This window comes from Pleurodeles waltl, chromosome 7 (assembly GCF_031143425.1).
Source record: "Pleurodeles waltl isolate 20211129_DDA chromosome 7, aPleWal1.hap1.20221129, whole genome shotgun sequence".
In the NCBI taxonomy this organism is placed as follows: Eukaryota; Metazoa; Chordata; class Amphibia; order Caudata; family Salamandridae; genus Pleurodeles; species Pleurodeles waltl.
This window is the reverse complement of record NC_090446.1, coordinates 872,390,286-872,403,753: the sequence shown is the minus strand read 5'-3', so window position 1 is coordinate 872,403,753 and position 13,468 is coordinate 872,390,286. Positions and strand designations below refer to the sequence as shown.

Here is a 13,468-nt window from a genome sequence, read left to right as displayed (position 1 = left end):
GGTGAAAATAGAAACCATGCCACTGGATGAGATGCCCTAGAGTTTCAGTATAGGTGATAAACAGACGTGGTGGCAGAGCAGAAGACCGAGCAACACCATAACTTAAGGTACATGCATTGCGGATAAAAATGCACGGAAAGCATTTGAACCCACTAAAACAAGAGAAAATGCACCCGCTGGAAAGAAGCACCTCTACCTGCAATGTTTTGGAGGACATGTCTAACAGTTGCATTTTTGACAGTATCAAAGGCCCTTAACAGGTCTAGAAGAAATAGAGCAGTAGGCATTAGATGAAGGATATCCAAAACCATCACCAGAATAACCAGCGATTTGCTTGAGAGAAACAAACAGCGTAAAAGTAGTCTAGCTGGCAATTGTGAATGAACACAGAATGCAATAATAACTGCCTCATGCAAAAGTGAAATGGATTGAATTTGAGAAGGCTCAAATCAATCAATAGCATGTTCTTTTCAAAGATGACATCACCAGAATAGACATGGAGCTTGTAGGAAGTCTCCATTGCATTTTAAGTAGATCACTAAAGAAAATACAGGCCTAGTCAGAAAGCAAGCATCCTTTTCCACAGATTGAACGGTGAACTTGATTTAAGATTAAATCCACAACCGTTATCAGTTGACAGTCCGATGGAATACATTTAAGAATGTTGTTGGTGGTAAGGTAGTATTTAACGAAAAGGGCAAATAGTTTTTACCTAGATTAGGATTTCTAATCTTCATCTGAAAAAACACTTCATTTTGTGCGTCAGCTAAAATCATTTACATCCGTTGTAGAAGCTAAGTTTATTTCAAAGAAAATAATCTCAAGTACTCGCCCAGACAAGAGTTACTGGATGCTCAGTTTTCAAACCTTCCTTTGATTTTATTTTTACATTTTAGTAGTGCAACAGCATGTGAATAGCTATATGACACCATGTCATAAACGACTGACAGTCATTCTGATTCTCTAATGATTTCTTCTGCAGCTCCTTCCCATGCAAAGGAGCTGCACCTTGCTTAATGGGGTGTCCAAAGTACAGCACCTGAAGTTGAATTTTCAGCAGTTTTTAATGTCCCGCTACTTGTTGGGTGAATAACAGTAATGCCACTTTTTCAGTAAAAAATTATATTTTATCCTTGCATTGTTGCAAATAATTTTGGTCATTTTCATCAAGAGTAAATACAATTCTTCTAAAGTTATGTCCCAGCCCGTATAATTGATTTACAGAGCAGGTGAGACAATTGAATTTCCTTACAGGGCATGCAGATTTCTGTAGCATCTTGTCCCTTGGACAAGTGGATTATTTAAAAATGTCCACATCCATGTCATTTACTCTTATGCATTATAATAATATATTCCTGTGCATTACAGTATTGTTTTATACATATGTGACAGAGTATTGTATTAATATTTTATAAGCAGATATGGATGCCATTATGTGTTAGTGTGAAGCATCTACTAGCTTTAAGTATGCCTTTTAGATTCCATGGTTCTAGTAGGCCCAGAAGCTATGATGTTAACGGTTTTTCTTTCGCACATTTCTGCAGAATGTAACTTTGTTTTCAAACTTGGCATTTGGATGCAGAATTATAGGAGAATAATAAGTTCAATATTTTATGTACGAATGATATTGTCTCCTCACGGACATCCTGAACTATTTCTGGGAGAAGATCCTGACATCTGCTAGTGGATGTTTTTGCTGAAAATAACTGTTTCTGTCACGTGTAGGTTCCATAGACTTGTATTGATCAAAAACCTATATAAACTGTCCTGAATGTTATGTATTTTAGCAATATGCTCCAACTGACTCTTTTCTAGCGAGAACTTTGGTTATTTGAAATTACCGTTTTCTTTCATTAAATTGCTGTGCTGTTTTGCATTAAACACAAGTTAGACTGTCTCCCCAACATGTAGTGCTTTATTTCTAAGAGTAATGTGATCACCAGGGTTTATAGAACACCTGTTATACATTTTCAGTTTGTAGACAAGGCAAGTTGTTTTGAGGTAAATTATGCATTTTTAAAAAAAGGACACACAAATTAACAGTACAAAATTATTTGTAGTCTGGTTGAAATTGCAATTCACATGAATAAGAAAACGTTTATAAATGTGTTATGATTGAATGGCCGACTAAGTACAAAAAATCCATGTGTAATTGCTCATGCATAAATATTAGTGCAAAAATGTGCAGAGTAGGTATTTACTTGCTTGTTCGTGCATGTAAAAATAAGAGAATTGGAGTGATGGTTGCACATTCTACCCTATGCATATGATCAATCCCATATTCCACAAGTCAGATCTAAATAATACAGCTTCTTTAAATGCAGACATGTTTGTGTGGGAAGGTTGATCCTGCTGGCAGGGACACTAACAGCCTCAGCTACTAAAGAGAGGTGACACATGGCATAGATGGCAGCTTGAACTGTAAATTACTTAATTTATTAAATTAACAACCTCAAGGCTCATTTGGTCACCCAGCCCTTTCCAGAAACAGATGGATTTGCATATTTTGGTTTCTATTCTTTATTTCCTCTGCTGGGCAGAGAGAGTGTACAGGACTCAATTTCCTGGTCCCGCTCCCTGTGACTGCATCACTTATTTAACTATTGAAGCATCTTTCCTAAATAGTCTTGTGTGCCTCTTAATTATTGATTTCCTGTTCTAGGAACACTTAGCATTCACATTACTCGTTTAACCAAATCTATTAGAGACTTCTGGACACAGATTCCTTACCATAGAATATTTCCCGGGCATCAAACTGCATCTGTACATTTTCCAGCCTGTGTGTTGGTAGATGGCATCGTTCAGCTCGGCGTTGTCAGAGCCAGAAGTGATGTGAATGCTACCTGTATATGTGCCACCCCAGAATTCTAATGTTTGTTCTTTTTCTTCTGTGCCAGTCAGTGCAGAACCGGATAGAGAAACCCAGTCTCTTCTTTTTTTTTTTTTTTTTTTTTTTTTTTTTAACTGACTTTTCTCAAGTCCTTTTTGAGATTTCCATCTGCTGGTGTGCTAAATATGTCTCCCAAAAAGTCCAGCAGCTTCAAACCAAGGGGTGCCTGTTACAGGCCGATGTGTTTGACAAACCCATATTTGTCTTATCTTTAATGTATGGAGCATGCAAGGATTGCTGCAACATGAATCCGTCAGCGCTGAGGGAACAGTCCTTCCTGCTCCTTATTGCCTGACGTTAACCAACCCCATAACGCTCTCAATCTTGGTCACAGGGAAGGTCCCTAAATTGCTTGTGGAGCAGCTCCAGGTGGTCATCGTCTCAATCTCGATCATGGGGTAGGTCAACATAGCAGAAGACTAAGCAGTCCTTGACTTCTCTGCACCTGTACAAATCCTCGGACCTGGCACTGGAACGCCAGCACTTCAGGCTTTACGCGTAGTGGAGCCTGCACCAAAGTCAGGTCCATGGCTCCCACAGATTCCTGGAGCGACCCTCCCCCTCCCCCCGCCCCTGCCCAAATCAAGGTGTTTTGATGCTATGCACCTCGTGTTTGGGGGCCTAACCCTTCTGGAGTGCCTTTGGGATCCAGGAAGGACCCCCACTGGTTCTGCACTGGCGGGTTCACCCTCAGTGCCAGTCAGGTCCCTTGGATCAGGTGTTAAATCCAGTGCGGCACCGTACGTGAAACTGCAACCTTCCATGATACCTACTCCAGTGCCATTGCACCAACACCCCATGGAGACCCGAGCCCATTCATTACACACAACTCCAATATGGATTGATGTCACCATGCTGACTTCGGTACCGGCCGGGCCCATGCTTCCCAATTTTTCATTTGACATGTCTAGAGAGAATGATGATTGAGAGAGGGGTTGAAGTATTACGACCAACTCCTAGATGACACAGAAGACAACTGGTATGTGGGTCGGAGGGAAGCCAGTGGTTTGGACACCTCACCAGACACTGGCCTAGTCACAGTGGTGGTGCGGAGGGCGACTGAGGTCCTGGAGCTTCAGCTGCCCTCAGTTGCAGTCACAACGATTGTCTTGACAGAGGTGGTTCAGCCAGGAGTTGTCCCCTCTAAACCCTTACTCCCATTTAATGAAGCCCTTACAGATGTCCTACTTGGAGCTTGGTTTATTCCCCACAAAGGGGCTAAATTGGAGAGATGCAGCAAAGTTAACCATTCCATGTGGACTTGACACTACCGTCTTGCTGGGCAGGGCAATCTCATTGTCAGTGGCCCTGAGGCTCCACTCCTGGCTGAGAACCACTGGCTCATCGATCTGCCCTTTGGTGGCTCTGGCCTTTTTGGTGAAAAGGCAGACTCCGCGCTAGAGTGCTCCTCAGTTCTATCCATGGACACTCGCCTACCCCAGCACACCTTTCACCCCTTCTACCAGCTGCACGCCATTCCACCCAGCCACCAAGGCCAACAGAGTTCCAAGCACTTTCATGGCCATGGACACTGTTCCTACTGACCACGTGTGTCAGTACCCCTACCACCACCAAGGCAGCCGCCAAACCCCTTTAGTTTGTTTTCTTTCCATTATGGACACCCAGTGGGTGGCAGAATCTGCCATCACTTGCCCCACTGGAAGTCGATAACATATGACAAGTGGGTTTTACAGATTATCAAAAAGGGCTGCCCCATACCTTTTTCAGAAAGACACCCATCCACGTATGACAGGTTGATTTAGGACCAGCTGTCCTTACTCCATCAGAATGTGTTGGTTCTTTTTGACCAAAGGAGCCATTGAGAGGGTGCTGGCATCAGACATCAGACATTGGTTGTGGTTGCTATGCTTGCTACTTTCTGGTGCCCAAAAACAGACCTTTGTCTTATCCTCGACTTGCGCCTTCTCGTCTTCTTCCTGAAACAGAAGTTCAGAATGATTACACTAGCTGAAACTCTGTCTGCTCTGGACCCTAGAGACTGGTTGCTGTTGTTGGGCTTACAGGACACTTATTTTCACATCCTCATCCTGCCGGCCCACAGGCGCTAACTGTGGTTCACAGTTGGCCACAAGAACATTCAGTTTGCCATGCTTACCTTTTGGGCTTACCAGCACTCCTTAGGTGTTCACACATATGGTGGTAGTGGTTGCAGCGCACTTATGATGATTGGGTGTTCCGGTTTTCCCTGCCTAAGAGATTGGCCGTTGAAGGCAGGCTCGCCCCAGGCAGTCGTCTTCCATTTCCAGACTACAGCAGACCTCCCCACTTTCTGGAGTTCACGGTCAACATATCAAAGTCACACCTGACTCCGTCTCATTGGGACTGTTCTGGACACAGTGCAGTTTCAGGCCTATCCTCTCAGACTGCTAGTCCAGGGTATTCAGGCTATGATTCTGATGTCCCCACCTTTTTCCCAGATTTTGGTGAGACTGACTCTGAGGATATTGGGTCTCATGGCCTCCTGCATCCCTCTAGTGACACATGCCAATTGGCATATGAGGGAGGGCTATGCAGTGGGGCCTGAAGGTCAAGTGGGCACAGTATCAGGGAAATCTCTCCGACTTGGTCCAGATCTTTGAGGGAATTGCAACAGACCTGCAGAGATGGCTGACGAACCTTGAATGACCCCTCCTCCTTCCCCACCTAGAGCAGATCGTGGTCACTCCTGGACTAGGACAGCCATCTGAGAGAGGTGGAGATCAGAGGTCTCTGGTTTCCAGTGGAGTCCACGATTCACATGAACCTGCTGGATCTCCAGGCACTCCTGTTGGCATTGAAAGCCTTTCTTTCTTTGATCAAGAGCAGCATAGTGCAGGTGTTCACAAAGAACACTACTGCCATGTGGTACTGCAACAAACAGGTCGGCGTGGGTTCTTGGATATTGCTGGAACATCAAGGCATTTCCCTGGTGGTTCGACACCTGTTGGACTCTATGAAACACCAGGGTTGACAAACTCAGCTGTTTATACCTAGCGGATCATGAGTGTCATCTGCATCTAGAGGTGTGGTACAAGGTCTCTTTCACAAGTCGAGAGTGCTCAAGAAGATCAGGAACAACCAAGCTCAAGTCATTCCTGTGGCTCCAGATTGGACACAGAGAGTTTGGTATCCCAAACTTCTGAACATGAGCATTAGTCCTCCAATCAGAGTGCTGATTCGAGAGGATATTCTGTCGCTGCGGCAGGAAAGGGTTCTGCATCCAAATCTGCACACCACCCACCTTCATGTGTGGAGCTTGAGTGGCGACAGTTGACAGCTTTCGACCTCCTTCCCAAAGTCTGTGATGTTATTTTGGCAGCCATGCGTCTCTCCACCAAAACAGTTTATGCCTGCCATTCAAACAGATTTGTGGCATGATGCGCATCAGACTGATTGACCACCCTCAACCCTGTTTTTTCACTCTTGTCTAAGGTTCTACTGTTCATTATTTCTTTGGCTCAGCAGCACTCTGCTCTGGGCACTCTTACAGGTTACTTGTCTGCCGTCTTGGCTTTTTTGCTGTTGCCAGACCAACTTTCTTTGTTCAAGTCACCTGTAGTGACTAGGGTCCTGAAAAGGACTACAACATATTTCCCACGTAGACCATTCATTATGCCCCAGTAGGATCTTAACCTGGCCCTTACCTTCCTCATGTGTGCTGCCTATGAGCTGTTATAAAATTGCCCACTTTGCCTATTGACTCTCAAAATGGCTTTTCTAGTGGTCAAAACATTGGCCAAGAGGGTCAATGAGCTGCAGGCCCTCTCTGTCCAATCTTCTTATACCACCTTATTCACAGACAAGCTGGCTCTGTGGACCCGTACCTCTTTCCTACTGAAGAATCTTTCACCCTTTCATGAAGGCCCAAACATCACCTTCTCTATCTTCTTTGCTCCACTTTACCCTTCCAAAGAAGAGGAGAGTCTCCACTGTCTGGACCCAAAAAGAGAGTTGTCATTTTACATTGACCGTACACAAGAGTTTCAGGTGGACGATCAACTCTTTGTAGGATACATGGGGCTTGGAAAGGGAAGACAATGCAGAAATTGACTATATCATGATGGATAGTTCTCTGCATCAAGATCTGCTATGCATTGGCAAGAAGCAACCACCTGGGGTCTTGCATGGTCATTGTTCAAGAGCCAAGGCTGCAACCACTGCGTTAGCTCACGGAGACCCTGTATTGGACATCTGCCATACATCAATATTGGTGTTCTTGCATACATTCATCAATTACTACTGGCTGGATGGTGCGGTCCTTCGCAACTGGTATTTTGTCCCATTCAGTCCTGGGGGACTGTTTGGTTTAAATCTGTTTGCAGGCCCATCTCCAGGGAGGTATTGCTTGGGTATCTATTCTAAGGTAAGGAATCTGTGGCTGGAACTCTCTAGCATTTACAGTTGGTGACCTTTTCTATGCCACCAAAATTAATCATGCCACAGTAAAAGTCATCTTTCACATTGAGGTAGGACAAGACAGTTCACATTTTTGTATCCTGTCAAAGTGATTTTTAACAGTTCATAATATTCTCCCTCTATCTGATAGAGACTTCTAGCTGCAGCTTCCTTACCTTAGAATTCCCTGGCGTCAGCTTCGAATCTGGAGTTTTTTCTGAGCAGTAACCTGCGGGCGCGCCGTCGGGCGTCGTCGTTCGGATCCGCGTGCATCGTCAGTGTCTTCTATGACATCACGGTTGTCTATATAGACGCCATCTCGGCGCGTGTACGTCAGTTCTTTTCCTTCCGCGCCGGTTAAGCGCAGTTTTGGAAAGAGAGCTACCCTGCTTCAATGGTTTGTCGACGCTTTTTTGGCTGTTTGGACTTATGTCTTCGAGAAAGACAGGATTCAAGCCATGTGGTACGTGTCATCGCACCATGTCGGTGACGGATACGCACCGAGTTTGTCTTTGGTGCCTGGACAAGGACCACGATTCCACCTCGTGCTCCGATTGTCGGGCCATGGCGCCGAAGGCCTTGAGGGAGAGATCCCTTAAGCTTCTTGCGGCCCGACATTCGTCTTCGGTCGGCGCGACTCCGCGGAGGTCACGGTCTCGCAGTAGGAGGAGATCGCGACACCGCTCCCGGAGCCCCAAGTCCTCTTCCTCGCATTCGAGGTCATCGGAAGGTAAGAGGCAGAAGAAGAAGAAGAAGAAGTCCAAGCGGACTTCGTCTTCGCCACGCCTGTCGACCGACAAGGCGTCTAGGGAACATCGACGTTCCGAGCGCGGTTCTGCGGAGCCGTCGCCAGGGTCGACTCCGCGTCTTCCCCCCTTTCCTGGGTCTGGTTTTTGAGCGGGCTGTACCCTCGGGTGGGTCACTGGGCCCTGTGGGGTCAGCAAGGGCCCCTTCGGATTTGACGCCGGCGGCTTCGGCGCCGTTGGGGACCTCAGGATCCGATAACTGCGCCGGGTCAGACGTCGACAATTCCGCCACCGGCGCCCACCGGTGGCAGCCCCATCCTTATTCCGGATGATCCGGAGACAGAGCGACGTCGTACGACGTCGACTTCGACGTAGCCGATTCGGCCCAGATCATTGTCTGAGCATTATTTGGAACAGCCAGACGCAGGAGAGGAATGGGAGGGGTCTTAGGACCCTTTAGAATCAGGATTGCAGCAGGACTGGTATGAGGATCTAGGGGAGGCCAGTGGACTGGACACATCTCCAGATACTGGTATGCTCTCTCCTCCTAATGTGGCTACAGATGAGGGGGCTTCTTTTGCTATGGTGGTGCGTAGGGCAGCTGAGGTCTTGGACCTAGATTTGCCTACGGTGCCAGTCAGGACGAATATCCTGACAGAAGTGCTTCAGCCGGGGGTGTCAACATCGGAGCTTTGTTGCCCTTCAATGAGGCTCTTACAGACGTCCTTCTGGGTACGTGGTCCAAACCCAGCACAGGGGCTCCCGTGAATAGGACGGTCGTCCGCCGCCATAGACCCGCTCCCAGCGACCCTAGGGTCCTGACACAACACCCCACTCCTGGGAGCTTGGTTGTCCAAGCCTCTACTTCCTGTGGTGCCTTCCCTTCCGCTCCCCTGGATAGGGAATCCAAGAGGCTGGATCAGCTTGGGAAGAAGATGTTTTCTTCCTCCAGCCTGGCATTGAGGTCTGTAAACACCTCTTGCCTATTGGGCCGTTATTCCCATACTTTATGGGATACAGTGGCGCAAGTGCTGCCCCAGGTCCCGGATGGCGTACGGGACACTCTCACCCAGACTGTAAAGGATGGGAGAGATGCAACCAAGTTTACAATCCAGTGTGGCTTGGACACGACCGACTCGCTGGGCAGAGCGATTTCATCGTCAGTGGCCTACGTCGCCACGCCTGGCTACGTTCTACTGGTTTTTCAGGGGATGTCCAGTCCAGCTTGATGGACATGCCCTTTGATGGCTCTCGCCTTTTTGGCAAAAAGGCAGACTCCGCGCTTGAGAGGTTCAAGGATTCTCGAGCCACGGCCAGATCCTTGGGCCTTTCAGCGCCGGCACGACAGCAGTCTGTCTTTCGCCCCCTCCGAGGCTTCGGGAGGGGCGTGGTACCACGCCAGCCAGTTTAGCCCACCGTCCTCAGGCTTCACAGTGTCCCGGAAGAGGATGTGGTCGTGGTACCATCAGACCCAGAGGGTCTGGCCAGAGGTCGGCCGCCACACAGCCCCCCTCCACTGCACCCAAGCCCTACTAGTGTGGTTCTACAGGATCATGTCCGCCCAGTTGGAGGGAGGATTCGTTTTCATCTCCCTCACTGCTTTCCATCACCACGGACAAGTGGGTCCTGCAGATCATACGGAAGGGCTACTCCCTTCCCTTCCAGTCTTTTCCTCCTTCTATCCCTCCGACAAAGGAATGGCTCATGGAGGACCATCTGGCTTTGCTCTGCGAGGAAGTTACAGCTCTCTTGGCCAAGGGAACCATAGAAAGAGTCCCGATATCAGAAGTAGTTAGTGGTTGTTATTCCCGCTACTTTCTGATTCCCAAAAAGAACAAAGGCCTTCGCCCTATCTTGGATTTAAGGGACGTCAATCTCTTCCTCAAGAAGGAGAAATTCAAGATGCTCACTCTTGCTCAGGTTTTGTCTGCCCTAGACCAAGGAGACTGGATGGTAGCGTTGGATTTGCAGGATGCATATTTCCATATTCCTATCCTGCCAAGCCACAGGCGTTACCTGCGGTTCAAGGTGGGCCACAAGCACTTTCAGTTTACCGTGCTTCCTTTCGGTCTCACCAGTGCCCCTCAGGTGTTCACAAAGGTGATGGCGGTGGTGGCAGCTCATTTGCGCAGGTCAGGGATTTCACTCTTTCCCTACCTGGACGATTGACTGTTGAAGGCTCCTACGCCCCCGGCTCTCGTCACCCACCTCCAGACGACGGCGGACCTCTTGCATTCGCTGGGGTTCACTATAAATGTGCCGAAGTCACATCTGATTCCCTCTCAGAAGCTCTTTCATCGGAGCTGTTCTGGACACAGTGCAGTACCGGGCTTATCCGCCCGATCAGCAGGTTCAGGATATTCAGGTTATGATTCCGATGATTCGGCCTCTATCCTGGATCTCAGTGAGACAGACTCTGAGGCTGCTGGGACTCATGGCTTCCTGCATCCTGTTGGTCAAGCATGCCAGATGGCGCATGAGGGCTCTGCAGTGGGATCTGAAGTTCCAATGGGCACAGCATCAGGGAAATCTTACCGACGTGGTTCAGATCTCGGAGAGGACTGTGGAAGATCTGCAGTGGTGGTTAGTGAACTGCGAGTGGGTCAAGGGCAGACCCCTCTCCCTTCCCCAACCAGATCTAACGGTAGCGACAGATGCGTCATTTCTGGGATGGGGCGGCCATCTGGGGGAGGTGGAGATCCGAGGTCACTGGTCTCCGGCGGAATCCGGGCTCCACATCAACTTGTTGGAGCTTCGGGCGATCCGGCTAGCATTAAAAGCATTTCTTCCTGTTGTGAAAGAGAAGGTGGTGCAGGTGTTCACGGACAACACTACGGCAATGTGGTACTGCAACAAGCAGGGCGGTGTGGGGTCGTGGACCCTTTGTCAAGAGGCTTTACGTCTCTGGACATGGCTGGAACAGCAGGGCATAACCCTGGTGGTTCAACACCTGGCAGGTTCTCTGAACGCCAGAGCAGACGAACTCAGCCGAAAATGCTTAGAGGATCACGAATGGTGTCTCCATCCAGAGGTGGCGCAAGGACTCTTTCAGCAGTGGGGAGAGCCTTGGTTAGATCTGTTCGCCTCCGCAGAGAACGCGCAATGTCAGCAGTTTTGCGCGTTGGAGTTTCCAAGGGGGCTATCGCTAGGCGATGCTTTTCCTCGCGAGTGGAGTTCAGGCCTCCCGTACGCTTTTCCGCCTATACCACTTCTGCCCAGAGTTCTCAAGAAAATCAAGAACGACCGGGCCCAAGTAATCCTTGTGGCTCCGGAATGGGCACGGAGAATTTGGTATCCAGAGCTTCTCAAAATGAGCATTGGTCCTCCAATCAGGCTGCCTCTTCGGGAGGATCTTCTGTCGCAGCAGCAGGGGAAGGTTCTCCACCCGAACCTGTCAACTCTGCGCCTTCATGCGTGGAGATTGAGCGGCGACAGTTGATGGTTTATGACTTCCCTCCCAAGGTCTGTGATGTCATTCTGGCAGCCAGGCGTCCCTCTACTAAGTCGATCTACGCCTGCTGTTGGAAACGTTTTGTTTCATATTGTTCAGAGAGGTCTATTGATCCTCTTTCTTCTTCTCTGTCTAACATCCTTTTATTTATTTTGTGTCTCTCCCAGCAGGGTTCCTCCTTGGGGACTGACTTTCTTCAGTTGCCTGATCAACCATCTCTGTTTAAATCACCTATAGTATGATCCATTTTGCGCTGGGTCGTTCTCGGTATAAAAATATGCTAGGCTTTGGCGAAGAAGCAGCCTCCCGAGGGCTTGAGAGCTCGTTCCACTAGGGGGAAAGCTGCTACCACTGCATTAGCACGTGGCGTACTGGTGGTGGACATCTGTCAGGCCGCAACGTGGGCTTCTTTACAAACGTTTACGAAACACTACTGCCTGGATAGCCAGGTGAGAAGAGAGGGGCATTTTGCCTGTTCTGTCTTGCAGGACTTTCTAGTGTAAAAAAAAAAAAAATCTCCTTCAGACCCACCGCCATGGGTTATAGCTTGGGTATCTATTCTAAGGTAAGGAAGCTGCAGCTAGAAGTCTCTATCAGATGAACAAGTTACTTACCTTCGGTAACGAGGTATCTGGTAGAGACTCTATCTAGCTGCAGATTCCTTACACCCGCCCAAGCCTCCCCGCTCTGGGGAAATGTTTTCTTATGTGGATACGTGTATATATATGTTTCTATGTGTACATATGTATATTTTTGATTTTGGCAACTTTTGCCTTTCTGATAGGCATGAAAGTGTTTTTACTCCAAACAGTCAAAGAGGTTAAATGTGTATTGGTTGGTTTTTCCATGACTCTGCGCTTCTGGCGTGGGAAGTTGTGGAAAAGAACTGACGTACGCCCGCCGAGACGGCGTCTATATAGACAACCGTGATGTCATAGACGGCTCCAACGGCGCACGTGGAGCTGGTCGACGCACGCGGATCCCAACGGCAACGCCTGACGGCGCGTGCGCAGGGTACTGCTCAGAAAAAACTCCAGATTCGAAGCTGATGCCAGGGAATTCTAAGGTAAGGAATCTGCAGCTAGATAGTCTCTACCAGATACCTCGTTACCGAAAGTAAGTAACTTGTTCTTTACTACTAAACACTATACAAGCCTGAAGTTTAGACCTGCCTTTTCTATTAATTTATGTGGAATATCCTACCCAAATGTGTGTGGCAAGGTTTCAACATAAGAAACAATAAGGTTTTTAGTACAACAGGGTACAAAGCGTGATGCGAGGGAAACATTTTCAAGCCCCTTTATAATTTGTTTAACAGCTATGTTAACAGACTGCCTTAACAGGGTTATGATTTCTTCTCTGCAGTACCTCGACCAAATAAGACAGACTATTTTTGAGAATCTGAAGATGCTAAACCATGCACCCAGCGTGCAGATCCATGATGTACCTTCCGACCTGCTTAGTTTTGATCGGACAGATGAACCTGATCCAGAAGAGCGGGGATCTGAAGAGAATTATTCCAGGTAAAGGCACCAAAACTCCCATTCTTTGTTCCCTTTAGAGTCCTTTTATTCCTACTCTGCCCGGATGCATCCATTTTGCCTGGTGTACGAAAACAAGTTGATAGGGAACATGGTTTCAAGATGCATAGGGTCTCATTATTTTATTGAGTTGGTCTTGGTGCGTGTATGCATTTTCAGAGTGGAATGTAGTTTCTTTGAGAAGGAATGCTGTATTCCAAATGTTGTTTGACACTGGTGATTGTGCAATCAGGTGGAGTGGGAAGGATGGCACAACTGCTGTTTGCTGATTCAGGTACTGTTTCAGTTACAGTTTGTATCTGTCTGCAGTGTTGCACTGACCAAACACAATTTCTTGTATTCATCCTCATCTCTTCAGTGGGGATGAGGGTAGAAACATTGGGATTTCATTTTGAAGTGCACACAAACTACAAAACAACCAACTTTTCTGCTGCCCAGAGCTCAA

At 47.8% G+C, this 13,468-nt stretch overlaps 1 protein-coding gene across 2 annotated transcripts in view; it reads left to right on the top strand.

Annotated features, from left to right (window-relative positions):
- HDAC3 (histone deacetylase 3) overlaps nucleotides 1-13,468 on the top strand; it is a 205,607-nt gene that overhangs the window by 178,091 nt on the left and 14,048 nt on the right. For both annotated transcript variants that reach the window (XM_069199476.1, XM_069199477.1), the window contains one exon: nucleotides 12,848-13,005. In XM_069199476.1, coding sequence (XP_069055577.1) covers nucleotides 12,848-13,005 — 158 coding nt within the window. The remainder of the gene's footprint in view (nucleotides 1-12,847; nucleotides 13,006-13,468) is intronic.